This window comes from Lolium rigidum, chromosome 3 (assembly GCF_022539505.1).
Source record: "Lolium rigidum isolate FL_2022 chromosome 3, APGP_CSIRO_Lrig_0.1, whole genome shotgun sequence".
In the NCBI taxonomy this organism is placed as follows: domain Eukaryota; kingdom Viridiplantae; phylum Streptophyta; class Magnoliopsida; order Poales; family Poaceae; genus Lolium; species Lolium rigidum.
The window spans coordinates 144,098,282-144,125,807 of NC_061510.1; the positions used below are offsets into that span (position 1 = coordinate 144,098,282).

General features: G+C 42.7%; 2 protein-coding genes and 1 pseudogene across 2 annotated transcripts; all 3 read right to left on the minus strand.

Annotated features, from left to right (window-relative positions):
* Positions 1 to 2,096: 2,096 nt before the first annotated feature.
* LOC124702437 (probable glucomannan 4-beta-mannosyltransferase 4) lies at positions 2,097 to 7,862 on the minus strand. The gene is made up of 9 exons (XM_047234579.1): positions 7,341 to 7,862; positions 6,341 to 6,439; positions 4,511 to 4,763; positions 3,587 to 3,697; positions 3,337 to 3,473; positions 3,114 to 3,227; positions 2,838 to 3,037; positions 2,555 to 2,752; positions 2,097 to 2,447 (listed from the first exon to the last, which is right to left on the minus strand). The coding sequence occupies exons 1-9, from the start codon at positions 7,659 to 7,661 to the stop codon at positions 2,285 to 2,287; spliced, it is 1,596 nt and encodes a 531-aa protein (XP_047090535.1). The 5' UTR covers positions 7,662 to 7,862; the 3' UTR covers positions 2,097 to 2,284.
* Positions 7,863 to 12,759: 4,897 nt separating this feature from the next.
* LOC124702438 lies at positions 12,760 to 17,795 on the minus strand (annotated as a pseudogene).
* Positions 17,796 to 19,286: 1,491 nt separating this feature from the next.
* On the minus strand, positions 19,287 to 24,300 carry LOC124698344 (nuclear/nucleolar GTPase 2-like). Its single transcript, XM_047230829.1, has 11 exons — positions 24,051 to 24,300; positions 23,161 to 23,294; positions 22,371 to 22,500; positions 21,888 to 22,048; positions 21,649 to 21,750; positions 21,445 to 21,549; positions 21,219 to 21,347; positions 20,996 to 21,136; positions 20,568 to 20,668; positions 19,848 to 19,905; positions 19,287 to 19,701 (listed from the first exon to the last, which is right to left on the minus strand). The coding sequence occupies exons 1-11, from the start codon at positions 24,298 to 24,300 to the stop codon at positions 19,414 to 19,416; spliced, it is 1,599 nt and encodes a 532-aa protein (XP_047086785.1). The 3' UTR covers positions 19,287 to 19,413.
* Positions 24,301 to 27,526: the final 3,226 nt, after the last annotated feature.

Consider the following 27,526-nt stretch of genomic DNA (forward strand, 5'->3'; position numbering starts at 1 on the left):
GAATTCCCACATATTTGCAACATATATGATGATAATACCATATTTTACATTGATTTATGAGGATTTACCAATGACCCCTTTATTTTGGGTTATAACTATAGAGAACATGAAAAACCTGTTTTGTATATTTTTCACATTCACAGACCTATACAGAGTCAAATTGAGTTAGGATTTCTGGAGGGTCATTTTTTTCGTCGGGAGAAGCAACATGGGCTTTTGTATCACACCTGGAGGGGCCTGAGGCCCAAAAGAGAGGTGGTGGCGCCCACCCTGCTAGGGTGTGCGTTGTTCATGTTGTAGGGATAGTGGAGCTTTCTCTCATCGTACTCTTGGAAGACCTTGCACCAATATACATTGCCCTTTTGCTGGGCACCGTTCATGGAGTCATGGCTGACCGCGAGCCACAAGTCGCACAAACATTTTTCCTCTTCGTTAGTGAATTTGCCGGTCCTGTGGATCTCCCCCTTCTTCTTGGCATCGACAAACACGGTTTGGTCAGGTCCCAATGTGTGATTGCAATGCTAGAATCCCTCTTCATCATCACCGATGCAGACGTCCGTTGCCAGATGAGTCAGCTAGGTAAAGAACAACCGTTCGCCATCGATGTATGTCCTGTCCTGCGTCTATGCCCACAGTTCCTGCGTCTCTCAGCAGAGCTCCTGCATCCATGTCCCAACGTCGCCTTCGCCGGCAAAGCCGCCGCCATAGATCGTCGCCGCAATATCGGCCTCCCCCCGTCCCGCCCAATAGGCCTACGAATCACCACACGTCAGACGAATGAAGCACTCCGGACCGGGAGATTCAGAGCGAATGTACCGCGTCATCCATCGTTGGGGCAGATGGTGGTATTTCCTCATACATGTTGTGGGGCACCGACATGTTCTCCTCCGGTATTGATCGCGTCTTGTGTGTCGGGGATGGGCACGAGTCAACGCTTCTTGGCGTGCGGTTGAGGTAGAGAACTGGGGCTCCGTTGAACTGGACCGGCGCCGACGCCAGAGGCGAACCGGGACGCCACGTGGACTTGCGCGCAAGGGAAAGGCGTTCCGGGTCGCATATGGGAACTTACCGAGCTCACCGATGAGGCCGGGGGAGCGACACCGACAATCCTCTCTTGCTTGACGTAGAGCATGGCCTCCGCGAGGCCGGGCGGCGAGCCAACCCGGGCGTTGGCTTTCGCCCGCATCTCCCATGCCAATTGGGCGGCCACTCTCGCTGTTGTTTGACCGCCGCCGCGTCTTTCCTCTCCTTCGGATTCTTGTGCACCGCCCGGTCGCTTCATGGCCTCGACGCCTTTCTCCTCCTACGTTAGCACCTTCTTTGGCGCCTCGGCCTTTGTTTCACGGCCCCCGGTGGCGGCACGCTTTGAGCCCGCAGGAGATGCGGTCTCCGTCAAGGCTAGGGCGGTGGGTGCGGTGGTTTGCTCGGATTCCGTGGCGAGAATGTCCATCGTAGGGTTAGATTGTTGGCGCCGGCCAGATATGTTTTTTTTTGGGACTATGAGTGTTTGTGAGTGTCTTCTGGCCGGAGTGTGATGAGTGGCTTCTGAGCCACTAGCTTGCGGGCCATACCCGAGAACATCGGTCACGCGGCGTGGCTGCGCAAACGCGGCCCATATTTAAGTCGCATTGCGTCTCGATGGACAGGCCGGTCAGTATGCGTCGGGTCGCCAGGCTTAGGTGGAGATGCATTTTTTTACAAACGGTCACCCCGCGTCCGTTGTAGATGCCCTAATACAACAAGATTCTACTGCAAAGGAACAACTGATTCCGTGGTTTGTTTTCCTTTCATTCTACCTACCTTCTTTTCGCCGGAGGCATATTTGATACGTTATTTAACATTCCGAAGAAAGTGCAAACTTCCAGATCTGAAGGAATGGCAAGATCAGAGATCCATTTTACACTGGGGCCTGGCCAATGGGGAATCAGTAGTACTCGACCTTTGCTTCAGAAATCCACTGTTGCTGAAGAGAAGAGAAGAGATTTCTAGCGCGCACTCCTATCCGAGAACCCTTAAAGCCAAGACAAGATTCATCCACCTTTATAAATTAAAACATACACTTGCCAAGAGAAATACCCAATTTCATGTAAATTACTTTGTCACATCAGATCAAGCGTGTATCTTCCTTGCATGCAAACTATTGCATCCCAAGAATAAATTGTGAAATGTAAAATGGTTAGTACTTCTTCCGACCCATAATAAGTGTCCCAGTTTAGTACAAAGTTGTTACTACTTTGTACTAAATCCAGACATTTATTATGGAATGGAGGGAGTAGTAAATATTCTAGGAACATGGAGTTTTCGTTCCGACAAAACCAAACCCCAATACAATGAATGCAAAGGCCTGGAGGTAGATGTACATGTAGTATGTCCGGCTTCCAAACATGAAATCATATGAGGCACATATCAAGAGATATAGCGCAAGCAAGAGCTCAGGGATGTAAATCCTGCAAAGCCAAAGGTTGGAGATTGAAACGCATTCTTCAACATTTATTTTGTTCTTACACAATTCAATATAATTAATCATAAGCTTAAACTAGTACAATTCACCTACCTCTCCGCACGTTCAGTGGGCTTCAATGGTTCAAGGAGTGGGACATTATGATCGTCATTCACCAGATCTCCTACCTTCTCAGTAACCACCCAATCATTTGCGTGTGCAGTCTCGAGTAAACCGGTTAGAGCTGCACGCATGCGGTGCATGGACATTACATTTTCAAACAGAATCCAGAATGGCATCAGATGGAGAGACCTGGCATATCAGATAAGTTCATAGAAAGATGTCAACAAACAGGCACATAGGAAGTTGCACTCCAGACAAAGCAAACAGTGCATACCTAGGATTTCTAATGGCATTCATGATGGTAATGGCAGTAGGAATGTAGACTAGCCCCCAGACAGGAATAGTGACTTCAGGAACCATAGCAGATAATGGAATGACAACACAGTACAACACGAATGTAAGGATGGGAGCAATGACCCTCCGTACAAAGAAAAAGCTGTATAAAAGGTGATATTTCTTCCATATTGACACTCCCTGCATAATACGTACATGACAATTATTACATGGCCTGTTTATGTTGTCTTTTGGGGCAATTTTAAAGAAGGCACACCTTATTTGTCGCGATTTCCCATCCCATTTTTCTGAAGAGATTGGCGGCACCACAAGTCCACCTATGTTGTTGATGACGGTAGGCCTTGAAGGTACTTGGGAGTTCACTCTTGACCTGCGTAAGATTTGTGTTGTAATGATGTAGGGTGCAGTAAAACAATTTAGTGCATGCTCATTGAAAAACAACTTTCTGAAACTGCAGGCCGTGAAAGTGCAAAACATACCCTTATATCACCTACATACAAGAATTCCCATCCCTTGAGGCCTGCCCGTACTGCCAGATCCATGTCCTCCACAGTGGTGCGATCTTTCCATCCTCCAGATTGATTAATAGCAGATACACGCCACACACCAGCTGTACCTGTTAACATGACAGAACTGATATTGCTTACAAATTTATATCCTATTTCAAGATATTAAGAGTATTAGGCTTCATTGAAGCCTTAAATATATGGCTATAAGATTGGTTATTACCATTGAAACCAAAGAAAGCATGCATAAATGAGCCTGATTCCTGCTCGACTTTGAAATGATAGTCCAGTGACATCTTCTGTATCCTTGTCATCAGGCAAACATCGTAGTTCACTGCAAAATCGCCCGGGCAAAGGCCAGGTCAGGAACATCCTGTAATCAGAATAAACAGAAATCTTCACTTCCAGTTATCAAGATTATGACTGCATAGAGAAGTGCACGAGCTTGCATCAGAACTTCACAGATAATCAGAACGAAATAAGTTACACCTTAAATTGCTACACGTAATATTATCAATCGGTTAAACTGAAGTTTCATTGAATTTTTTCAGCCATATTTTCATGTTACAAGTTTTCCGAGCCTTTTATCAATGCAAAAAAATATCTTTGAGGCCTTAAGGGTCAACAGAATCATAAATAGGTCAGCAAAATCAGCACTTTGTTGTCCCCTTATATCACCACTCACCACTACATTGTGAAAAGACTACATAATATTTATTTTTCAAGCTTTAGATATATCAAAATATTTACACAAAACAGTATCAATCCAAATCATGAAGCTGTTGCTCTGACTTGGAGCGCAACAACTTCCATTTGTAAGCATTGGAGCTTTGAGGTGAAACATATGTTTCAAACATCCCAATGAAAAAATTCCACATTTTCTTCAGAGTCTAGTGGAGTAGTCAAGCAGCTGTTACCTTGTATGGTTAATAGGAAGGAATGCTCCTTTCAGCCAAGGACTATGAATTTCTCATTTATTAAATTGAGTGAAGGCCTGACGTGTAATATGTAAGAGTCTAGCATTTTGCTTTATGAGTCAACACTCTTGATGTTAATAGTAAAATATTTGGAGCAAAATAATTTGTAGAGATAGTATCATACAGTCTTCACTACGTGCACATACTAAAAATATTATAGTTACGCTTACCAAACTCCCAACGTGCTTGAACAAGCGCAATCTCCGGGTTATGCACAAGAAATGGTATAGTTTTTAGAAGGAAGTCAGATTCGGGTTGGAAATCTGCGTCAAAGATAGCAATGAAGTCACACTGTTGCGCATACACATGTTCCATGCCTTTCTTCAAAGCTCCAGCTTTGTATCCCTTCCTGTTATTTCTAACCTCATACTTGATGTCAATTTTCTTGCTGGCCCAGTCCTGACATTCAAGCTCCACTAGTTCCTGCATGTAAGACAAATTGATTAAGATTATACAGGGACACAATGATCTGAAGAAAGGCATCAAACATATTTTCTTTCTGTTCATGTACTCGTATACCATTCTTAGCATGTGAAATTAAGCTATCCTCCCACCTGTTTAATGTCTTTCCCACAGATAACAAAGTAAACTTGGCTACTTCAGAAACAATTGATCAAATTGTATCTCATAAGCATGGTCAACATCAATTTATTTCATAACTCGCGTTATGACAACATCAGATCTATAAATTCTTTATTTATAGAACATCATGTTTCTAAATTCAAGCTTGTAGATCACGTTGCTCTCAATACTACAGTATACTGCATTACAACTTGATTTTGTCAATATTTATGTTTCATTATCGAAAAAGTGATGAAGTGATCAGATGATTCCATTCGTACTAGTAAGATAAGATGCCCGTGGTACAAGGATATATGCATCGATTGATACAAGGCCGGGGCTTTCCCCTTTTCGAAAAAAGGATGCCCGTGGTAGGCTACAGAACCAAAAAAGATGTGGAGCATAGTTCCCTCAAGTAATATTACATATTAATTCACCTTGATGCTTTAGTTTATTGGGACGTCACAGGAAACAGTAGCTTGCTACTATGCTCTTAGATTTACAAGATCCCACTTGTGAGGGCTGAGACGAGGGAAGCTAGAAAAGGAAGAATGGATGACCACCAACTCAAATCTTTATAAGTAGGAAAGATAATTGTATAAACAACACCTCCAACTCTCCAATAGAAAGTGAGTACAAGGTAATTGAATAATACACAAAAGGACTTCAATAGAGTGGTTTACAAGTGGTATGTATTCAAAAGGATAAGGCAGAGTGATACCGTTCTGTCTCCATGGGGCTAAATCCACTCCATAGTCATACTTTATCCATGCTATAAGATTAATATGCAATCTTGACCACTTCACAAAATTGTGATGTCAAATGTATATGCCATATTCATTGCAGGGCATGCATTTTTCTGTACTTACAGGTTTCTGGCACCTTTATCCTCTACATCTGGATGATGCTTGTTAAAATATATAGCCTAGCCCTCTCATCAATACATACTTTTGGAAAACTTGGCTAGTGCATCAACTCAATATGGTATCAGAGCCAGAAGGTCTCAAGTTAAAACCCTGGCTAACACACTATTTAATCTAAAAATAGTTGCGGCCTCCCGTCTATCCCACGTCTATGGTCTTCCCGTTTGTCCAGCCTAGACATGAGGGGGAGTGTTAAAATATACAGCCTAGCCCTCTCCATCAGTTTGGACTTTTGAAAAACTTGGCTAGTGCATCAATTCAATAATGCTGATTGTTTTCTTTCCAAAAGTACATCTCAAATACTTAAGCGCTAACTCTTTGCTGAAGCTACGCGTAAAAATTCCACCTTCGCAAATATCATTTGCGGATGAAGATATATTTATCATTTATTCATGACAAGCGTTGCGGTGTACGAATCACTCCACATGAGCATCACACCCTTTGATCAAAAACTTAATAACCAAACAATATTTTTGTCTGATCAAGATGAACCTTGTCACTGCAATCTAGGCTTACTTTAATAATCGGATCAGTGGAGTCGTCCAAGACTTGGATTATAATACGGTCTGGTGGCCATGTGAGAGCACACGCAGCTCCAATGGATAGCTTGTACACCTGCAAAAAGGCATAAGATATACAACAGTCCTTGAGTCAAAAACTATGAATCAACAAGACACACGAGAACAATGTTCAGCAGGTCACCACATCCAAGAATATGCAAATGTGAAGCAAAATCTGGCATTGCTAGTCAAGCGCCTAGTGATGCAAACAAAATGCTAGATCTATGTTGCCAACTATTCTGATACGACAACAGAAACAAGAATCTCATTTATTGATTTACCACTTACTGTATAAAACAGTTCTACTATACTTGACACCATGAAGACAACGCAGATATCACATTCTTCCAACCCCGCCCTATATCCTGGTAGTCTTGAGTGTGATCTTTGACTAGTTTCTTGCATAGACTAGAGTAGTTTGTAAAAAATAACGTCAAGACCTAAGTCAATACCCACTAATTGCTCACAGCCAACGTGTCTGAAGTTTACCCATGTCTGAAGCAAATCCCACCTTCAGAGCATACAGTACTACTGAAGGGGTCAAGATTGCATATTAATCTTACAGCACTACAAAACAGTTTACCCATGTCTGAAGCAAATCCCACCTTCAGAGCATACAGTACTGCTTCGAGTAGGAGAGTTGTAACTTACAGCCCCCCTAGCGTCTACCCCTCTTCATCAAGAAACCAGATGAAGTCCCAATTATTCGATCAGAGTCAGACTCAGACCGAGGCGCACAGCAAGCTGCGGGGAGCATTTCAGGTATAGGACTTGAGCACTGGGTAACGGCAATCCACATCTGAACCTCATAAATTCCTAAGCCGCGCTCTATCCTACAGCAAATGCAAGCTGAGCATGGTTCTAGAACCTTCGATAGAATCCCGCTTCAGAACAATCAGGAAACGGGGAGCAGAGGAGAGGAGCCACGCTAGAAAGATTCTGAACGCGCGCCTTACCTCCTTCTCGTTGTACATGGGGATCTGCACGAGCACCCTCGGGAACTCGCGGCCATCCGTCAATTCAGCTGGATCCTCCACGTCGCACCCGGCCGCGGCCCCTGCCCCTGCCATGGGTTCCCACTTGTACCTCCGTTGAGGCCGCCACCGCAGCATCCGGACGGCCACGAGGCTGACGAGGCTCATGCAGGCGGCCTCCACGAGGAGCATGGACGACATGGCGAGGCACCCCCACACCGCCGCCCGCAGCGCCGGAGCAACCGCGCGGGCCCTTAACGCCGCCCACGCCGTCGCGACCGTGTCGGCGCCGAGCGGCGCCATGTGGATCCGAGCTAGGGGAGCGCGCTGGTTTTTGGTCGGAGACTTGGAGTGGAAGGAAAGGATCGAGGCGACCTTTTGCGCTTTGGTGGTTCTGGTTTTGAAATGGTCGGTGATGCGCGCGAGCTAGCTCCAGATGGTGGTGGGAAGCGACGCCAGCTCGGCTGCTCGAGGAGGAAGAGGAAGGCTATGGGGCCTGTTTGGTTGAGCGGATATCCTCAAATGCTCGAATGGTTATGGGTAGCCACTAAGGTCCGTCGTCGAAATTTCCACGCTATCCATTTTAGGCTAGCTATAATAATAGTATCTCAGCTAGTATCGTTACTAAATAGTACTCTTTCCGTTTCAAGTAATAAGACGTGCTTGTTTTACGTGCTTATTGTTTGACCAAAAATTTCTTTAAATAGACAAAAATTGTTTGTATGAAATTAATATCATTAAAAAGTGCTTTTCAATATGAATCCAACGATATTAATTACATATAATCTAATTAAGATTTTGTTGCTTAATTTTTATGGTCAAATTTCGTCTTGAAATACGCATGCACCTTATTCCTTGAAATTGAAGTAGTACCAAATAAATCGTGTACTTTCTAATGATATATATTTTGTATATATTTATGTATTCCGTTGTTCAAATTTACGATCTAGAAATATACGCTTGGCCTATAAATCGGGACGGAGGTAGTACACAATTTTACATTGAGATTTTACAAATCAATAAATATAATAAGATCATGATACCATATATTATAGAAGTAGTATCATACTCCCTTCGTCTCGATTTAACAGACGCGCATGTAATTTAAGAAATTACTTTGACCATTATTTTGGTTAATAAGATATGAAATATATGTCACAAAAATTATATCATTGGAAAGCTTGTTTGCATACGAATCTAATGATATAGATTTTGTAGACATAAAATTTATATTTTATTAACCAAATCAATGGTTAAAATTTGTCTTAAATTGCATGTGTGTCTGTTAAACCGAGACGGAGGAAGTACACAAGAATCATATACATGATACTTTTATATGATACCACTATGGCCAGCCTTAGGAGACATACCACCAAACGGCTCGTGCACGTTAAAACATGCACATGATGCGGGCGGATTCAACAAAAGTAGTAACCATTACAACAAGTTATGATAGAGCTCACATGAGGACTTATATTAGAACAACGACTCCAACAAACCAAGAACGCAAATATACAATACCAAGATACAAAATACGTAAAGCCAAATACATCCGAGTACTAACAAAAATATAAATGGGACTAAGAATTCTGAAGATAACCAACTGGCATACATAACACATCTATAGCACTTGTTGTTGTTTGCATCAACTCAACGTCCTATCCAGGAACAAGCGAATAAACAATGGATGCACCATTTACTACTACGATAAAAGAATCAACATGATCAAGATATAATATGCATGGCATAGTAGCGATGGTGCAATGCAACTTAACCATATTAAACGGAATCAAAATCCCAATAATTAAATATTAGTTCAAGTTATTTTTCTACCGACAATTTAAATGTTGCTTAGCATGGCAAATACAAGGCATGGGTAAGCTATGCAAAATTAAATAGAACCAGAACAATAATTAAATTATATCCAACATATTTCATATGTCATTTATTAGGTGATATGCAAAACTACATGACCCGGCATGATGCGAGATGTAAACGCATATGGATGCTATATTCAGGTTCCCCATATTTTTCTGATTGGAAAACATAGGAACATTGCGGAAATTCAATTCGGCTCCCGGGTGCATATGCTCCCTCTATCAAAAAATTATATTTCAAAATGTCGAAAAAATTTGACAAAAAATTCTACATGTACACCTTCACAATATACGTACGTTCGTCAAGTTTCGCGAGGAACCAATATGTTTTGTGGTCTGTGTAAAAAAGAGAAAATTTATCTCCTGAAAAGCCTTATTTTCAGCATTGAATTTTGTCTTTTTTACACACGTCACACGACAAGTCGGATTTTTATGAAACGACTTTGTGAGCGCGTAGCACGTGAAGATGTACGTTCGAATTTTTTGTTTCAATTTTTTAAAATTTCAAAATGTATGTAACATGCATTTCAATATAAAGGAAGCATATGCTCCCATGTGCCAAAACACCATTCCCGGAACATTGAAAGTTCAGAGGAATAGGAAGATTGCATGCGTGTAAAACTTAGAGGATTGGAAAATAGAGAAACAAATGCAATGGCTAGTGTTGGGAGGAAGAGAGTTGATACCAACGATATGGAGCAAATTTATTACTCTCTCTATCTATAAATAGACGTCTAAGATTTGACAAACTTATAGATCGGTTCGGCTCATGGGTGCGTATGCTCCCTCTACCAAAAAGTCATATTTTGAAGTGTCGAAAAAAATTGACAAAAAATTCTACATGTACATCTCCATAATATATGTGAGTCCTCAAGTTTCACAAAAAACCAACATTTTTGTGGTCTATGTAAAAAAGAGAAAATTTATCTTGTGAAAGGCATTATTTTTTATACTGAAATTTTTCTTTTTTGCACACATCACATAATAAGTTGAATTTTTATGAAACGACTTTATGAGCGTGTAGCACGTGAACATGTACGTACAAATTTTCCGCTTCAATTTTTCTGAAAGTCAAAATTCGTGTAAGATGCATTTTAAAATAGTGGGAGCATATGCACCCATGTTCCGAAACATCACTCCCCAAACTTATAGATCGGTTCGGCTCCCGGGTGCATATGCAGTTAGGCTTGCAGGCTACTTTGTTGATCAAATCTATGGATGAACCTAGACCATATGCACCACCTCTGTTTTCCGTTAGGAAAGTGCTGAGGATCCTCCGGAGGCTGCAAACCCCCCAGCCTCCGGGTCTTCCACCGTTGGATCAAATCAATTTGAACCGTTAGATCAACTTCTGTGTTCAGTTTTGTCTCAAAATCCCGCTTTTGCTTCATTGAAGCAAAAATAGCCCCGCTTTTGCTTCATTGAAGCAAAAAAACGGTTCGACTAAAAATAGAAGAAGAGCTCAGTTTTGTCTCAAGAATCCCACTTTTGTTTCATTGAAGCAAAAAAAGCCCCGCTTTTGCTTCATTGAAACAAAAAACGGTTCGACTAAAATAAAAGAAGAGCTGCGATGATTCTTCAGACTTTATTTTGTCGCAGCAAAACAGTCCCGCTTTTGCTTCATTGAAGCAGAAAAATGGTTCATCTAGAAATAAATAAAATGGTTCATCTAGCAAAAAAAACTCGTCGGAGACGCGTCAACTCCGGTCGGCAGCACCACCGCAGCATCAACGCCCTCTCCTTGCAATACCGCCTCCACCCGATGGTAGGGCCGTCACCTGCGGTCCGCCGACCCTGTCGCTATGCGCTAGCGACGGCGGCCCGGCTCCGGCGGTGCTCCTTTGCTCGGTCCGCCGACGCGGGTTGCGCGAGCGGCGCCGCCGGTCAACGGTCCTTTGCGGCTCCCATCGATGTCGATTGCGAGTTGGCCGGAGCCCGTTTGCGGCTTCGGTGGAGGCCGTTTGCAGCTCCGGCGCGGCGGCCGCTACAACCCGGGCGGAGGCCGTCTGCAGCTCCCGTCAATGCCTATTGAAGCTCCGGCGGACGCCGAGTTGCAGCTCGGGCAAAGTCCATTTGCGGCTCCCGGCCATGCCGATTGCAGCCGGTCGGAGGCCGTTTGCGGCTCCGGTGGTGGCCGCTTGCGGCCGGGCGGAGGCTGTTTGCGGCTCCCGTCGATGCCTATTGAAGCTCCGGCGGAGGCCGGTTGCAGCTCCCGGCCATGCCGAAGGCAGCTCACCGGATGCCATTTGCGGCTCCCGGCGATGTCGTTTGCGGCTCCGGTGGAGGCCGTGGGGGAAGCGAGGCGGCGGCCATCGCGGCGGACAAAGCCGACGCCGCGGAGGAAGGATGCGGCGGCTGTCGAGGCCGGCCGTCGTGAGGAAAGGAGCTAGCACCGCGCTCCTGTGGAGGTTGACCGCCGCCGGGAACGGAGCGGCGGCGCACGACCTCGCCTCCACATGGAAACCGCGGCGGCGCGGGAGGTGGAGGTGCGGGGTGTCGCGGTGACCGTCGTCGCTACCCACGGCGAAGCGGGAGCGACGAGATCCGAGTCCTCCCCATGGAAACTGCGTCGCGACGGGAGCATGGCCCGGCGGCGCGAGCGGAGCATGGCACGGCGGCGCGCGACGAGCACGGCACGGCGGCCTGCAGCGCGCGCGACGGAGCACGGCCTGGCGGCGCGAACGGAGCATGGCACGGCAGCGCAGGAGTCTGCGCGTTTGAGATCGAGTAGAGAGAGACACGGGAGAAAGGGGAAATATTCAGGGAAGGAGACGATGCGGAAAAAAAATGAATCTAAACGTGGTGGGGTCACCTATTCGTTGTCTCCCACCCGGAGGGACGCGTGGCGAGCGCTCGGGCCGGAGGCTGCCAGCGTAGAATCCTCCGAAGGTTTTTAAGCGTTTTCCTTTCCGTTACATGCTTTCCCTTGGTTCGCCTAGACAAAGTTCAACATTTGGTAGCGAAGTATGTAAAAAGCTGAAGTATTCGAAAACTACAGTATTTTAGTCTCTACACGCAAGATACCACAGTTTTGACATATTAAAGTATTTTGTACTGTAGTACGACACACGTTACATGACATCTCTCTGCTGTCGTACACTCGTACATCATAATTGCGGTAGGTAACCAGGGGTGCAAAGCTGCCCCAGCAAGTGTCGTGTTCTTTTGTGAGCCGAACGGTGTGGCCAGCCCACGACATCAAATCGTTTCGTCAATTTGGGCATGAGAAGCGTGCCCCTTCTGCCCATAATTAGCAGCAATAAACAGGATTATAGACAAATGACAGAAAAATTAAAACTTCGATACACGACCCGCCCCTTGATCGCTTCTTCATTAGAAATGGATTACAGATCTAAGTACGCCCCTTCGCTTCTTCATTAGAAAATGATTACATATCTAAGTACGCCCATATCCTGAACTGTTTGGCACCAAACCAGTCGGATCCCTGAAGATTAAAAAGGCCACTGGGGCAAATTTGCGAGCGACCTCTACATCACAGAATGGCAACCACAAACAGTAGAAACTAAGTACTGACAAAATTGCATTTGAACAAAATAGAAGTACTGAGTATATCATTTCTCAGTGTTTGCATGTAGCAGTACGCAAAACACAACTAAAACTAGCGGTGAACGACACAAAAACATGTTTTGGTTTTGATGTACCTACCAACACTCTGCGTAACATGAAAAATACATATCAAAGGATAAGCACCCTTCCCAACCCCCGTCTGACGGTAGAAGCTGAGCAAATATGGTATGTATCCTTCGTTTCAGTCTTCTACAAAGGATGATTATATCGTAGACACCTACTCTGATTGCTCCGCGAGATCACTATCTTGAGCATTTCTGCCAAATTCCCTCTGGCAGGGGACATTCATAGTTTGCTGTGAAGAGATAATTCCTGCAATGGCTTTCATGGCAGCAGCAGTCCGGTCACTGCTGACTGCTTCCTCACCAGATCTCTCGACAGGTTCAGTAATCTCAGAAGGACCATCTTCGTTCTGTTGCGGTGGAGGCACAAAAAGGGGATCTTGCCCCTCTGCCAGTCATGAAGTACCATCTTGGCCGCTGTTGTCAGATCAGGTTCCCCGCCCTGAGAACCAAGAGTGCAAGCATAGTGTTAAAAGCATTAAAGAACAGAGCCAAGCCCACCCATGTTCGAGGCCTGGTCTCCACAAGGTGTGCTCAGCGTTATTTTCTTCAAAACCGCAGGTGCCAGTGCCTGCTGCTCAAAGTTTTTAGACGCAACAGCATTCATCGCTATAACATAGTATACCCAGACACAGTGTTACAAAAATTGGACTGTAAATGGCGATATCTTAACAATAGTATCTCCAATTTACATTCACCTAGGATTAAAGGCAGGAGAAAGGTTTGGTACAAATATAACAAAACCGGACAAAAATCAAAAGTTATGCCATACCTTGAGTAGTTTTCCACTCATCTTGCTCAGCTGGACGAGAAAATCATTATCATCAGCCCTGTAGATAGCAAAAACATTCAGCATAATATATGTGTAACCTCATGTTTTAATTGTTCCAGCGATTAGCGCCACCAGGTTAATTATGATGTGCAAACTTCATTAGCATCCCGAGTTGGTAATAATCAGCTATGCCAAAAAGCACCGTAGTTCCAAGCATTTGGAGACGTTAAAGGCAAAGCTATGCCAAAAAAAAACCGCAAATATAGCCATGGACGTGCAATAGAATACTATGCTATAGCTAAAATAGAATTTGTATATCCTAAAATGACTCCTTTGCAACTAAGATGGGCATCATATACAAGATTTTGGTGACCACCCAAATTAAATGTCTAAAATTTATGGCCTTGAAATGATAACCCTACAATGTGTGGGAGCTTTCAGCACTGGGTACACCCTTTTTTTGTGTTGTACATATTATATCTAGTACAGATAGTGCTTAGCTATGATTTATAAGACTGAGATTATTTGCTATACTCAATTAATAAGCCTGAGATATTGTTACAATCAATTTATAACCCCAGATTTTTTAATGTTCTAGCAACATTATTTAATTTTCCACAACATTAACTAGTGCTACTTAAATACATCGAACATACTATGGCTTCAGCGATAGCTTTTCCGGTACCTCACCACAAAGTAATTTACCAGAAGGAAATATGCTACAAGGTAGATAGCACATTGGTGACCAGTAAATTAACCAATTCTGAAATTTAGTGTTTTAGCAATATATGCTACATATCAACACTGCTAACACCATAATAAACTAGAACCTTTGGGGAAAAAACATACCACTCTTGAATTTTATAAGCTCTTTGTAGATGCTCCTTTTTTACACGCCTAAGAACTTCCCCGATGTGCTCAGAAGCATCATCCAAATTAGTCACACGTACCTGGACAAGAAATAAAAGTACATTATTTAAATAACTCTCACCACTAACACTCTTAAACTAGTGGTCATCAAGAAAAACAAATTTTATTTCCATTCCAAGCAATAGGACATAAATCTATATCAATACCTTTCCTAGATCAAAATCATGATAAGAACTCTTTTCATGTTGAAATTATGTTCAAAAAAGGATTTGTTATGTGAATATGAACAAGATGGGACAGTAAAAAATGAATGGGAAAATAAAGATGTAAAATGCCAACTCAATGCTTGCTTATCCGCAATTTAAGAATGAAAAGATAAAAGAAGTTCACAGGTGAAGATACATACCACACCCTTAAGAACTACATCAGTCTCTGTATCTTTGTTTTGGTACACGACCCCAGGGCAATCAATTAAGAAGATTCTTTTAGTCATGGTGATGTACTGCCACACCTTTGTCTCTCCAGGAATCGGAGCTACCTTGCAAACCTACAGGTATACAAAAAAAAATCAGAAAATTACCCCAAGTTCCATTTAGTGTAGAAGGGCTTGGAAGGAGAAGAGAATTACAGTTTTGGAGCGCAATGTGTTGATAACTGATGACTTCCCAACATTGGGATATCCAACAAATCCAACGGATATGGCTTGTTTGTCACTCCTCAAACGGGCAAACTGACGCAATACTGAAAGAAGAGATCCCTGGAAATGGTTCAAAGGTATAAGTGCACATTGTACGGGAGCATGACAGACGTAATACAATGGAAAAAAAAAACATACTTTTCCAAATGACTTGTTGATGCTTGCATGGAATGCCAGGGTAGGATAGTCCCTTGATAGAGTACGCAACCACCCTTTTGTTGCCCAAGCAGGTATTAGATCACACTGAACGAAAAGTGGAACGTACACAATCATCAATGTGTTGTAATACATCACAACGGGTAAATAATCAACACTTGAACATTCATCAATGTTGAAGAAGTTAAACTGGTACCTTATTTAGTAAGAATACCATGTGTTTGTGCTTGGCATTCTCCTTCAGATGTTTCTCGATATGGTAGCATCTAGTGCCCATTGGATCCCTGGCATCCAACACCTGTGCAGCAAATACTAATTTAAGAAATCCAATATATACTCACACTTTCTTAGAACAGTGTCTAGGTGCACATAAATTTTGTTGATTACAGAGTAAAGATCAATTCTCACAAGGATACAAGGTTGAGTAACACTGACCTGCACTACAACATCTGACGAGTCAAGAACTTTGTAAAGTTCACCCCATATTCTTTTGCTCTGTCCCTTCTCAAACATATTATGTCGGACTAGATCTCGTAAGCCATCTTCTTCTTCATCCTTTGGTAAGTTTGATGAAGCATGCTTTTCCTCAAACACACCTAAAAAGCACAGACTATTATTTTACCAAGACGGAAAGAGCTATCCTTGATAAATAATACATACAAGTTCATGCGATCAAATATTATCAGAAGACTGTTAGCCTCAATGACTTCATAAATTACGGAACATCTAAGACTGATCAATTCAACAATGGTACTCCCTCCGTCCCACGAAACATGTCAAAGGTTTGTTAAATTTGGATGTACCTACTACTATTTAGTGTCTAGATACATCCAAATTTTGATACACCTTCGACATGTTTCGTGGGACGGAGGGAGTAGTTTGAATAGCAGATGGACTGAACTGAAATCACTAAGAAGTAAGAGCAGAGAACTTGTCTGACTCATACCTTGAGAATCATCAGCTTTCTTTATTAGAGATTCATAGTCGAGACTGGATAGTTTCGGGCGTTTCCTCTTTCCCTTTGGTCCGAAAGCATGCTCAAAAGGCTCAGTATCAAGAATATGCGCCCGGGCATCCTGTACCATCAAACATGAGAATAACACACTTCATATTACAATACGACTACTACACCAGAGTAAAAGTGGAAGATCCGAAGTTTTTTAACGAAAAAATAGGTAAGACTTGATCGAACCAAAGAACACAAGTAGTAAAGCTAGCGCTACTTGTTTCTGCACAACAGTGCCCTGTAGGCACACACTAATACTGCATCAGCTACACGCTCCATAAATCAATAACCAGTATGATAAAAGCTATATACTGCACAGAAGTTTCACCTTCTGATGATCCTGCAGAAGCGACATGGGCAGCTTCCGTTCTTTCAATATCACATTGTAGTTATTCGCAAGCCGGTCCTTGAGCTCGTCCCTGAAGAATTCAAGTTCTTTCTGATTGACCACTCGTGTGTTTCCTGCAAGAAACAGGAGGGAGAATAATACAATCAACATTACTGTTGCAGTCCTGGGATTGAAGTGGAACAGAACAGAAGCCACAAAGATAGCAGCGCTGCATACGACCATATACAAATTTATTTAATCACCAATAGGGTACACTACCTATCGACGTATCAATAAGTTCAATTCATCACCAAATCACGCCTAGCTTGACCTAACCACCCATTGTGCACACGCTGTCATGCATCACCCAGCAAGTTCGCCCTCTGCACTATGTCTTAGCTATTACTCCAGCCAAAACGTAGACACTAATCAACAGAGCAGAAGCCAAGCTAATTGCCACATTGCAAAATGAACAAAAAAAATGAAAACCACTACAAGCCCTCTGGTTTCCTCATACATCTATTAAGCTCCTGCTGCTTCTAAAAGCACACGCATCGCAAACCAATAAGAGAGATCCCTCTACCCAAATCAACAGCATCGTAATTTACTCAAAGTAGCACCGTTCCATGCAAACAGAGAGGAAGCTCCCCGGTTATCTTATCTTCACATCATCGATCAAGTGCATAATGAGAAGGAAAACAAACAGAGAGGTGAGGTGGGGGCATTCGCTCACCGAACCAGCGGCGGTCGGGCTCGATGCGTGTGTTGGGGAGCTCCTTGGACTGCATGTCGTGCTTGACGATCTTCCCGCCGCGGTCCCTCTTGGGCCTGAGCTTGTACATCTGGAGCCGCCGCACGGTGGCCGCGGACCGGCTCCCTCCGGCGCCGCCGCCGGCGCCCGCGCCCTTCTTGTCATTGGGGCGGTTGACGTCGAGGGAGTGCCGGGGCTTGCCGGACACGTTCACCGCCCTCTCCTTCTTCTTCCCCGAATTATTGTTCTTCTTCCCCATCGCGCGCTCTTAGAAGAATTTCTCTCTGAACTCCTGTGAGAGACTGGGAGGAGGCGGTGCAAAAGGAGGAGACGAGGAAGGGGAGGCTAGGGTTTTGTGCGATAGGCAGTGGGTCGGTTCACTGGGTTTGTGGGCCGGGCTGATATGTTGTAGCCAACTCACCAGGCAGCTGGGCCTGTGCATGTCGATAACTTCTACAGACTACTACCTTCATTTCATTCCCTCAAAAAAAAAACTACCTTCATTTCAATGAACAAGGTTTTATATTTTCCTTCTAAAAATCAAACTACGTAAAGTTTAACCAAGTTTGTATGTAAATTGTTAGTATGTACAATCCAAACTCAACACCGTCAGATCCATCAACAAATATTTTTTCATACGATATCTACATAATATCGTATTTTTTTATATTTTTTATAAAAGTTATGTTAAATTTTACTTAGTTTGATTTTCTAAAAAAGTATCGATATTCCGCGAAACTGTACGAACGACACATTGTAGAGATGTATATGCGGATTTTTTTTAAAAAAATTCAACAACTAGAAATATGTTTTTTTAGGTGGACAAAACATATACACCCAGGAGCCAAATTAAATTTCCCGCTTTAGACCGATTAGTCTGATTCATAGCTTTGTTACACTCGTCTCCAAATTGCTGGCAACATGCCTTCAACTGAAGATGGTAAGTGCAAATCAGTCGGCTTTTATCAAACACAGGTGCTTGCATGGTAACTTCATGCATGTTAGTGAGACAGCTAGCCACGAAGATTACACTTCAAAGGAAACAGTTCATGCCTACTGACCGATCAGGGTCAGTTATTCTTGAAGAAATCTTACGGAGTCAAGTGAAAAAAAATCGTATATGATTGGATATCTAGGTTTCAAGGAGACTGTCGTTGTTGCAGCGTGGCATATATGGTGGCAGCGGCGAGAGGCTGTTAAGGGAGAAAGTGTAGCGGCCCCAGCGAGATCACTTTTTCCATTCAGGCTCTAACTTCAAATTTTGGTTTGACTGAAAGGAAGGCGGTTCCAAAGAAAGTATCATGGACTAGACCTCCTCATCGGCAATATAAATTGTTGATGCTACATATTTCGCTAGTTGGTGTGGGTGGTGTAGCAGTTGTTCGACTGATCGTGGAGATTTTATGGTGGGAGGGGCTAAATCGGTGGAGAATGTCCTTGCGCTGCTATAACATAGGCGATTGGATTGAGGCATGGCCTGGATATTTTGGAAGGTACATGATTGTTCTCCCTTCTCATCGAATCTGATAGCTTGGAATTGATTAAGATACGTGTGCGTCTTATTCATTAAAATATAGGTAGTATATTGTTTCCAAAAGTCTCACTTCACTTTGACTGCAAAGTGGTTTCGCTACTACTATGCTCCTGCATTTAGCCATTTTCCTCCGGTGAAAACCTATAATAACATGGTATTTATTGTGAAAAAATACTTGGAATATAACACGGTATTGATTGTTAAAACAAAAAACTTGTTGCGAACCAAGACATATCTAATGCTAGAAGCCTAGAAATAACATGAAAGATGTAATACATATCGAAGGATTAACCCGTCTCCACAATCTGCATCCATCCTGGTTAGCAGCACCAATCTGGTTCCGTAGCTTCAGTAAACTCTATGCAGATAGTTGCCGGTGAGAACATAGATTACGAGTGTACTTGTACTAAAAGATTAGTCTGACTGCTCCCCAAGCTCACTGTCTTCGTTGGTTCTGCAAAATTCGGTCTGGCACGGGACATTCATAGTTTGCTGCGAGGAAATAATTCCCGCGATTTCTTGCATTGCTTCAGCAGTCTGGTCGCTGCTGACCACTTTCTCACCAGACTTCTCCACGGATTCAGCAATCTCAGAAGGACCATCTTCCTTCTGCTGAGGCGGAGGAACAAAAAATGGGATCTTGCCCCTCTGCCAGTCATGAAGCACCATCTTGGCCGCTGTTGCCAGATCAGGCTCCCCGCCCTGCCAACCAGAAGTGCAAGTACAGTGTTAACTGTTAACAGCGGTTCGAGAATAACCGACTGTCCCTCGGTTGGCACGCCAAGAGAAATATTTGGTACAAATATAACAAGAGCGGATGAAAATCAAAAGTGTGATATGATCCGTACCTTGAGTAGTTTTCCACTCCTCTTGCTCAGCTGGACGAGAAAATCGTTGTCATCAGCCCTGGAGAGAGCACAAACATTTAGCAAGACAGATATGTAATTCCAGGTTTTAATCGTTCCAGACTAACACCACTATGTTAATTATTATGTGTGAATTTCATTATCGATCAGAGTTGTAATAATCAGCCTGAGTTTTGTAGACAACATGCAATAGCCACACAACTAGATAAAAGCAAAGCTCCGCCAAAAGCCTGGAAACACAACTAGCTGAGAAAAGCCATGCAATAGCCACACATCGTGGGAATACCATAGCTAATATCATGCGGTCTAAGTTGGCAAAAAAAAAAAAAACTCATGCCGCACATCAAATGGAGAAGATAGAGGCGAGTGGTTTTATTATGTTGTGGTACGGTATCATAGCACGTAAAACTAAAAAAATAGAAATTCTATTGTGTACACAACTTTACACTTGAATTCTACAAAGAAATACATAAATAGGTTAAGAATATAATTTATGACCTGAGATTATTGTTTTTATGTTTCAGCAATATTATTTAGTTTTCCACAACATTAACTAGTGTAGTAGTGTCACTTAAATATTCGAACAGAAGTATAACTTCCGAGCTTTCCGCTACCTTGCGCCGAAGGAACGTACCAGAAGGAGGAAATATGCTACAACATGGATAAAATTAAATATACTCTATTACTTTTGGAAAAAAATACCAGTGTTGTATTTTATAAGCTCTTTGTAGATTCTCCTTTTTTACACGCCTTAGAACTTCCCCAATGTGCTCAGAAGCATCATCCAAATTTGTCACACGTACCTGGTCACAAATATAGTATGTTGCTTTAAAAACACTCACTAGTAGCACTCTTAATTTGTTGCCAATACATGCTATAGGACATAAATCTATAGCAATACCCTTCCTAGATGAAAATCAAGATATAGCAAAACAGTACAAATGAAGACATGGAATTGCAGGCTGCAACTACAGGAATAAAAAATATCCTCATGCTGAATTTATGTTAGAAGAATGGCTTTTCCATATGAATAGGAACAAGATGGGAAAGTAAAAAAACAGATATAGAATGATAACTCAATGTTTGATCGTCTGAAATTTCAAAATGAGGTCAGGAATGGAGATACATACCACACCCTTAAGAACTACATCAGTTTCGGTATCGTTGTTTTGGTACACAACCCCGGGGCAATCAATTAAGAAGACTCTTTTAGTCAAGGTGATGTACTGCCACACCTTCGTCTCTCCTGGAATTGGAGCTACCTTACAAACCTACAAAAAAGTCAAAAGATTACCCTAAGAAGTTCCATGACTTCTATCTAGTCTAGAAGGGCTTGAAAGGGAAGAGAATTACAGTTTTGGAGCGTAATGTGTTGATAACTGATGATTTCCCAACATTGGGATATCCAACAAATCCAACGGATATTGCTTGTTTGTCGCTCTTCAAACGGGCAAACTGCCGCAATACTGAAAGGAGACATCCCTGGAAATGGTTTTCCAAATGACTTGTTGATAACTGAAAACTGCCGCACATTGTACAGTTGCACAATAGACATAATACAATGAAAACTCCCACTTACTTTTCCAAATGACTTGTTGATGCTTGCATGGAATGCTAAGGTGGGATAGTCCTTTGATAGAGTACGCAACCACCCTTTTGTTGCGGAAGCAGGTACTAGATCACACTGAATGTAAAGTGGAATGTACCCAATCACCAATGTGTCACAACAGGTAAGAATCGACGTTTAAACAATTATCAGTGTTGCATAACTTAAAACTGATACCTTATTTAGTAATAATACCAAGTGTTTGTGCTTTGCATTCTCCTTCAGGTGTTTCTCTAGATGGTAGCATCTAGTTCCCATTGGATCCCTGGCATCCAACACCTGGGCAAGAAATAAAAATTTAAGCAATTCAATACAGACAGACGCTTATATAAAACAGTGTCTACGTGCACAGAAATTTTGTTGATTGCAGAGTAAAGAGCAACTCTCACAAGGACAGAAGGTTGTGTAGCACTGACCTGCACTACAACATCTGAGGAGTCAATAACTTTATATAGTTCACTCCATATTCGTTTGCTCTGTCCCTTCTCAAACATATTATGTCGGACTAGATCTCGTAAGCCATCTTCCTGCTCCTCCTTGGGCAATTTTGATGAAGCATGTTTTTCCTCAAAAGCATCTAAAAGGAAAAATATAGTCCTCACAGACTAAGAGTTTGCAGACCTGACTTCAAAGATCATGTAACTTATAATACTGACAACACTTATTCACTTATTCCTCAACATTGATGGTTTGAACAGCAGATGAACAGCCAGTAGGCCCTCGAGTTAGTTAATATTATTTTATCATATGCATGTGGCGTTCCATGACTTATCCTTTCTAGCTGCAGAACTGGAATCTAAACTCAAAGCTAATTGCTTACTTCTAGAATTGCACTAACTGACTGACGTAAATCACTAGAAGAAGAGAACAGTTAGTGGATGAACATGTCTGACTCATACCTTGAGAATTATCAGCTTTCTTTATTAGAGATTCACAGTCGAGACTGGACAGTTTTGGGCGTTTTCGCTTGCCCTTAGGTCCAAAGGCATGCTCAAAAGGCTCAGTGTCAAGAATATGTGCCCGGCAATCCTGTACCATCAACATGAGCGAACATTTATGAGTTGAACATTTCATATATTACAATAAGACTACTTCACCATAGTAAAAGTGGAAGGTCCTGATTGAACCAAAGAACACAAGTAGTGAAGTAACAACGCAGCACTACTTGTTTCAGCGCAATAGTGCCACACAGGTACTCACTAATACTGCATACAGGTTCCATATCTCAATAACTATATAGGTAGAAGCTATATGAGTGTGGCATTTTGTTGCTCGGGCTACATGTTGCCCTTTTTTCAAAAATCGAAAATAGCATTTTATAGTTTCACAAAATTAGGAACAAAAATTCTACAGGTAGACAATGATGTACTCTACGACTCTGAAAAAAAATCAATATGAAAGACTCAGTATTTTGGGCTGTGCAAAATTCACAAATCCATGGATCTGAAAACGTGAACAGAACAGATTTTGACACCTCCAACATTTGTCAGAATTTGTCATTAATGTGTAGCCTCTAATATAACGTATTTCATCCTGAAAATTTGCACAGTGGTACAGTACATCATTGGCTACATTCAGATTCTTTTTGAAACTTTAAATGTTGAATTTGAATTTTGTAAAAAAACAGGAGATGTGTAGCTCAGGCTACACTTTGAGTTTTCCAAAGCTATAACTGTACATAAGTTTCACCTTCCGATCATAGTTCACAAGCGAGAGAGGCAGCTTCCGGGGCTTCAATAGCACACTGTAGTTATTTGAAAGCCCGCCCTTGAGTTCCTCCCTCATGAAATCAAGTAATTGCTGACTGGCAACACGTGTATTTCCTGTAACAGCCAAGAGGCATGCAGAGTAATACAATCAACATACACTGTTGTATCACTCGGATTAAAATGGAACAAACTGGAAGAAACATTCATATATACAAATTCAATCTCCAATCAGACACACTGACTGGACACCCTATCAAGGTATCAACAAGTTAATCCAGCATGAATCCAGCATGAATCATGGACAAGCTTGACCTAACCAACCATTATGCCGGGGCTTTCCCCTATAACCCCCCCAAAGTTGAAGCCACTTCCCTCATATGCCCCCCTTGTGTCACTGACATGTGGATCCGGACCCCACATGTCAGTGACACAAAGGGGGGCATATGAGGGAAGTGGCTTCAACTAGGGGGGTTATAGGGAATTTTCTCCATTATGCCCACGCTCCCATGTATCACTCAGCAATCTCTATTGTTTCATTGAATCAATGTACCCAAACCAAACAGACCCTAATCAACAGAGCAGAAGCCATGCTAATTGACACATTAGCCGACCAAATAACAAATGAAACCTTCACATCCTCTCTGCTTTTCTCAGACATCTATTACTTAAGCTCCCGACTGCTCCTGCACTACAAGTGAACACATACCGCCCCAACAAAGATAGTCCAAAATTTACCCAAACCAACAGCACGTGACGTATACTTAAATTTAGCATCGTTACATGCCAACACCGAGTAAGCTCTACCCTAATCTTAACTCCAACGATGATCGACCAAGTGCGCGATTAAGAAAACAGAGAGGCCCTGCTCACCGAACCACCGGGGGTCGGGCTCGATGCGTGTGTTGGGGAGGTCCTCGGACTTGAGGTCGAGCTTCTTGATCTTCCCGCGGCGGTCCCTCTTGGGCCTCAGTTTGTACATATTGAGCCGCCGCACCGTGGCCGCGGACCGGCCACCCCCGCCGCCGCTCGCGCGCTTCTTGTCATTGGGACGGTTGACGTCGAGTGAGTGCCTGGGCTTGCCCGACACGTTCACCGGCCGCTCCTTCATCTTCTTCGCCATAGAAGAAGACTCCCTGGTTTTTCCCGTGTTGTTCCCCTGAGACGAGGCGGCGAAGAGAGGAGGTAACGAGGCGGAGGCTAGGGATTTTATAGACGGGCGAGCAGGGTTTTTTTTTTTTGAGATGTGCAACGAAGGTGCGCATGCAACGTCAGTTGGACCGGGCCTTTAGGGGCTGGGCTGGATCCACCTCTCCCCGCGGTTTTGGACCTTGATTTTGCAACGTTTATCGTAGAGCACAAGTATCCACGTTCAGGCTTCTTTTTTTGCGAATATAGGATAAACTCCCTCGGTTTCTAGATATTCATACTTATAATCTTTATTGTAATTATTTCGAGTTACCAATGCTTTTATTATATTTCTAGTACTTCTCTAACTATGCTAAGCTTTCAAATGGAAGAAGTGTTAGACTCATAAGGCTACCACTTGTAAGTGACTTTCATTTCTCGTTGTTTTGGTTTAAACGCCAAGTTTCTTATGGTTCTTTATTTCTTGCTCGAGTACGATCAAGTTTAAGCTTGGAAAAGTTGATGGTTGTGAAATACGTCATATTTTCTCGTGTTTAAATCCTAGCTAAGTCAAGAAATTGACTAAGTTTACCTCTCAACTTGCCACTAATGCCTAATCACAACAAAGATGTGCGGTCTCTTACGCTTTTGGATGATGTGCAGGATATCACGTCATAATGGCAAATGGACTTGCAATTGCTTGGAGAAAATCGCGTCGGGAGCATGGCAAAGTTGACTACGCTCGGAAGAATGGTTCCAGGGACTTTAACGGGCATCGTTACGGGCAAGCCCCGCCCGTACCACCCACGGCCGTGTTCCCGAGGTCAAACACTATAAACTCGTGAAGGAACCGGCACTAAAAAGAGAGCCATTTGTCATCAAACAGAGCCTCCATCCACCAGATCCATCACGCAATACACCGAAGGAGATCCATCCCCATAGTTCATCCATTCCATCCTTCATCTCCTCCATAGCCATAGCCATCACCATTGTAATAGAGATCTCCTTGAGAATTGGCGACCATTGTAAAACTATTGTGATTCAATCTAAGTATTTTGCACAATGATTTATATCTTTGTATTTAATCCATTGATCTAGATATTATGTGTGAGTAGTCCTTACGGGCTGCGGGTTGGGGTGAATCCTCGCGGTAATTATGTGCATCTAATCTTATGTTATGTGTAAAATTGAATAGGATTTTTGCGATCTTGTATCCTTGTCTCTTTGCCTCATCTTTGATGATCTGTAGGTACCCATATCATTCGAGACGATCAAGGGAAGAGGTGGGATGAGTGGAGAAAGGCATGCTACCGCAAAATCTCAGTGACAGAAAGTGGAAAGTACCGGTACATGTTTAGTGATTCATTCGAGATCATAGCACAATCATCTAGCTTAAGGCTTTGGTCAGTATTTACTTAAAAACGGTTGTTGCTTGCGGCTGTGAGGACAATGGTTGGACCATTAGGCTCTTGTCACCTCTGGCTTTAGGGCAAGGGTATTTACGGATGTTCTACTCACAAATCTCTTATCTCTATTTTATTTGTTACACATATGAGCTATATATATATGTATGCATAGCTGCAGGTGAAACCTTAACCCTGGCATATTTCCATCATTGAACACAACCCCCTTAAAAGTAAACTAGATAGGTCAGGTAAACTGAAGACAAAATATACTAGCTAGTCTTGTGGACGTTTCCTTCATAACCATTTAGGTCTTCTAGGGAAAAAGCTTACCATACTACAATTCGTAATCCAGATCGGAGGTATCACTGCACGTCCGCCATCATCATCCTCCAACCATAGTTGTAATCTTGATTGATATTGTGAATTTGTATTCAAATTCGTTCCATTCCTTTAATTCCTTCCACGATATTATGATGATGTTCTCGATTGTCTCCATGTGTGAGTAGTCCTATTAGTTCTTGGGGAGATGGAGAAACCGTAGCATGAATATGAGATGAATCTAAGATGATCTATGCTTTTAAGTATTAATGTGTGTTAGTTTTTTCTCCTCATATTACGTGTTGTGCACCATATAATATATGCCTTATGGTCTTGAGAGGGAACTCTTTGAAGTGTGGTAAAGTGAACGGCGGAAGTGACATTACCACCAAGTATCGGCTCTTTGACACATGAATAAGGGGGATAAGAAGGATTCACAAAGCTCATATCGATAACATGCGGGGTAAACCCCTTAATAGCAATAGTCCATATGTCGCTTGCAGAAGGCTAGCTGATGTGGTTATTTAGAGATGCGATGACCGATGTCTTTCTAGGCGCATCTTATTATGGAGCTCTCCCACACATAACATGCTTAAAAGCTAGAGGTGGATCCAATAATCTCTGAGAACACTTTGTCTCATTAAGTTTCAACCCATTTCTTATAACATTTTTACTGCTTTATTTACTTTATTTGCAACCATTTACAACACCCCCTTTAAGCATTTTGAGATTACAAAACAATTATTAAGTAACCTTTAGTATAAAGTAGCAAGGGGCATCAAGACCCTAACCGGTAGCTCCTCGTGGTTCGATACTCTTGTTTCGAAACTAGCTACAAGCCGATATGTGTTCTTGCGGTTATCAGCTCCATCGAGGCACATCTTCACATGTCCATTATCACCAAATGGACAAGCTTCAAGCATGATATCTTCGATATGCTCATCTTGAACTTGTCCTTATCGACCTTGATGTCATCCTCCCATGGGCTATATGAGATCATACTCTTGATGCATGCCCATGACAAGATACCTATCACACATAGACAACACAAATGCACATATATCGGTCCGTCAATGGCCATGTTCCGATTGATCGTCGAACAGGGCCTCCAAATTCTAGAGGCACCCGATTTCTGCTCGCTAGTACTAATTAACATTAATTAATTCGCGATTTCTAAAGGTGCGAGTGGCCCATTTATTTTTCTCCTGCTGACCCGGCACCAACAAACAAACGCTCTAGCAGGCCAAGATGGAAGTACCCCACGATCACACTCGGCTAGGTGTAGATGCGATCATTTTTAGTTCTCAAAGAAATAAAAAGATGCGATCATTCTTTGGCTCGAGATTTGCGTTCCCCAGTCAAGAGCGAGCGGCGAAATTTTGATGAAAAAAAAATGAAATTCCTCTCTTCAGCTGTTCGCTCGCCGATTATTGTTCCCGGACACTTTGGTGCGGTGGTGCTTGCTGTTGGAGATATGCCCAAGAGGCAATAATAAAA

Excerpts from the sequence above, each read along its gene's own strand:
- LOC124702437 (XM_047234579.1), bottom strand. The coding sequence starts at position 7,661 with ATGGCGCCGCTCGGCGCCGACACGGTCGCGACGGCGTGGGCGGCGTTA. Across the intron at positions 3,698-4,510 it reads TCAAGCACGTTGGGAGTTTG|TGAACTACGATGTTTGCCTG; the intron begins GTAAGCGTAACT and ends GCGATTTTGCAG. Across the intron at positions 2,448-2,554 it reads CCCACTGAACGTGCGGAGAG|GATTTACATCCCTGAGCTCT; the intron begins GTAGGTGAATTG and ends TTGGCTTTGCAG.
- LOC124698344 (XM_047230829.1), bottom strand. The coding sequence starts at position 24,300 with ATGGCGAAGAAGATGAAGGAGCGGCCGGTGAACGTGTCGGGCAAGCCC. Across the intron at positions 21,348-21,444 it reads TCAACAAGTCATTTGGAAAA|GGATGTCTCCTTTCAGTATT; the intron begins GTAAGTGGGAGT and ends AACCATTTCCAG. Across the intron at positions 19,702-19,847 it reads GGAGTGGAAAACTACTCAAG|GGCGGGGAGCCTGATCTGGC; the intron begins GTACGGATCATA and ends TCTGGTTGGCAG.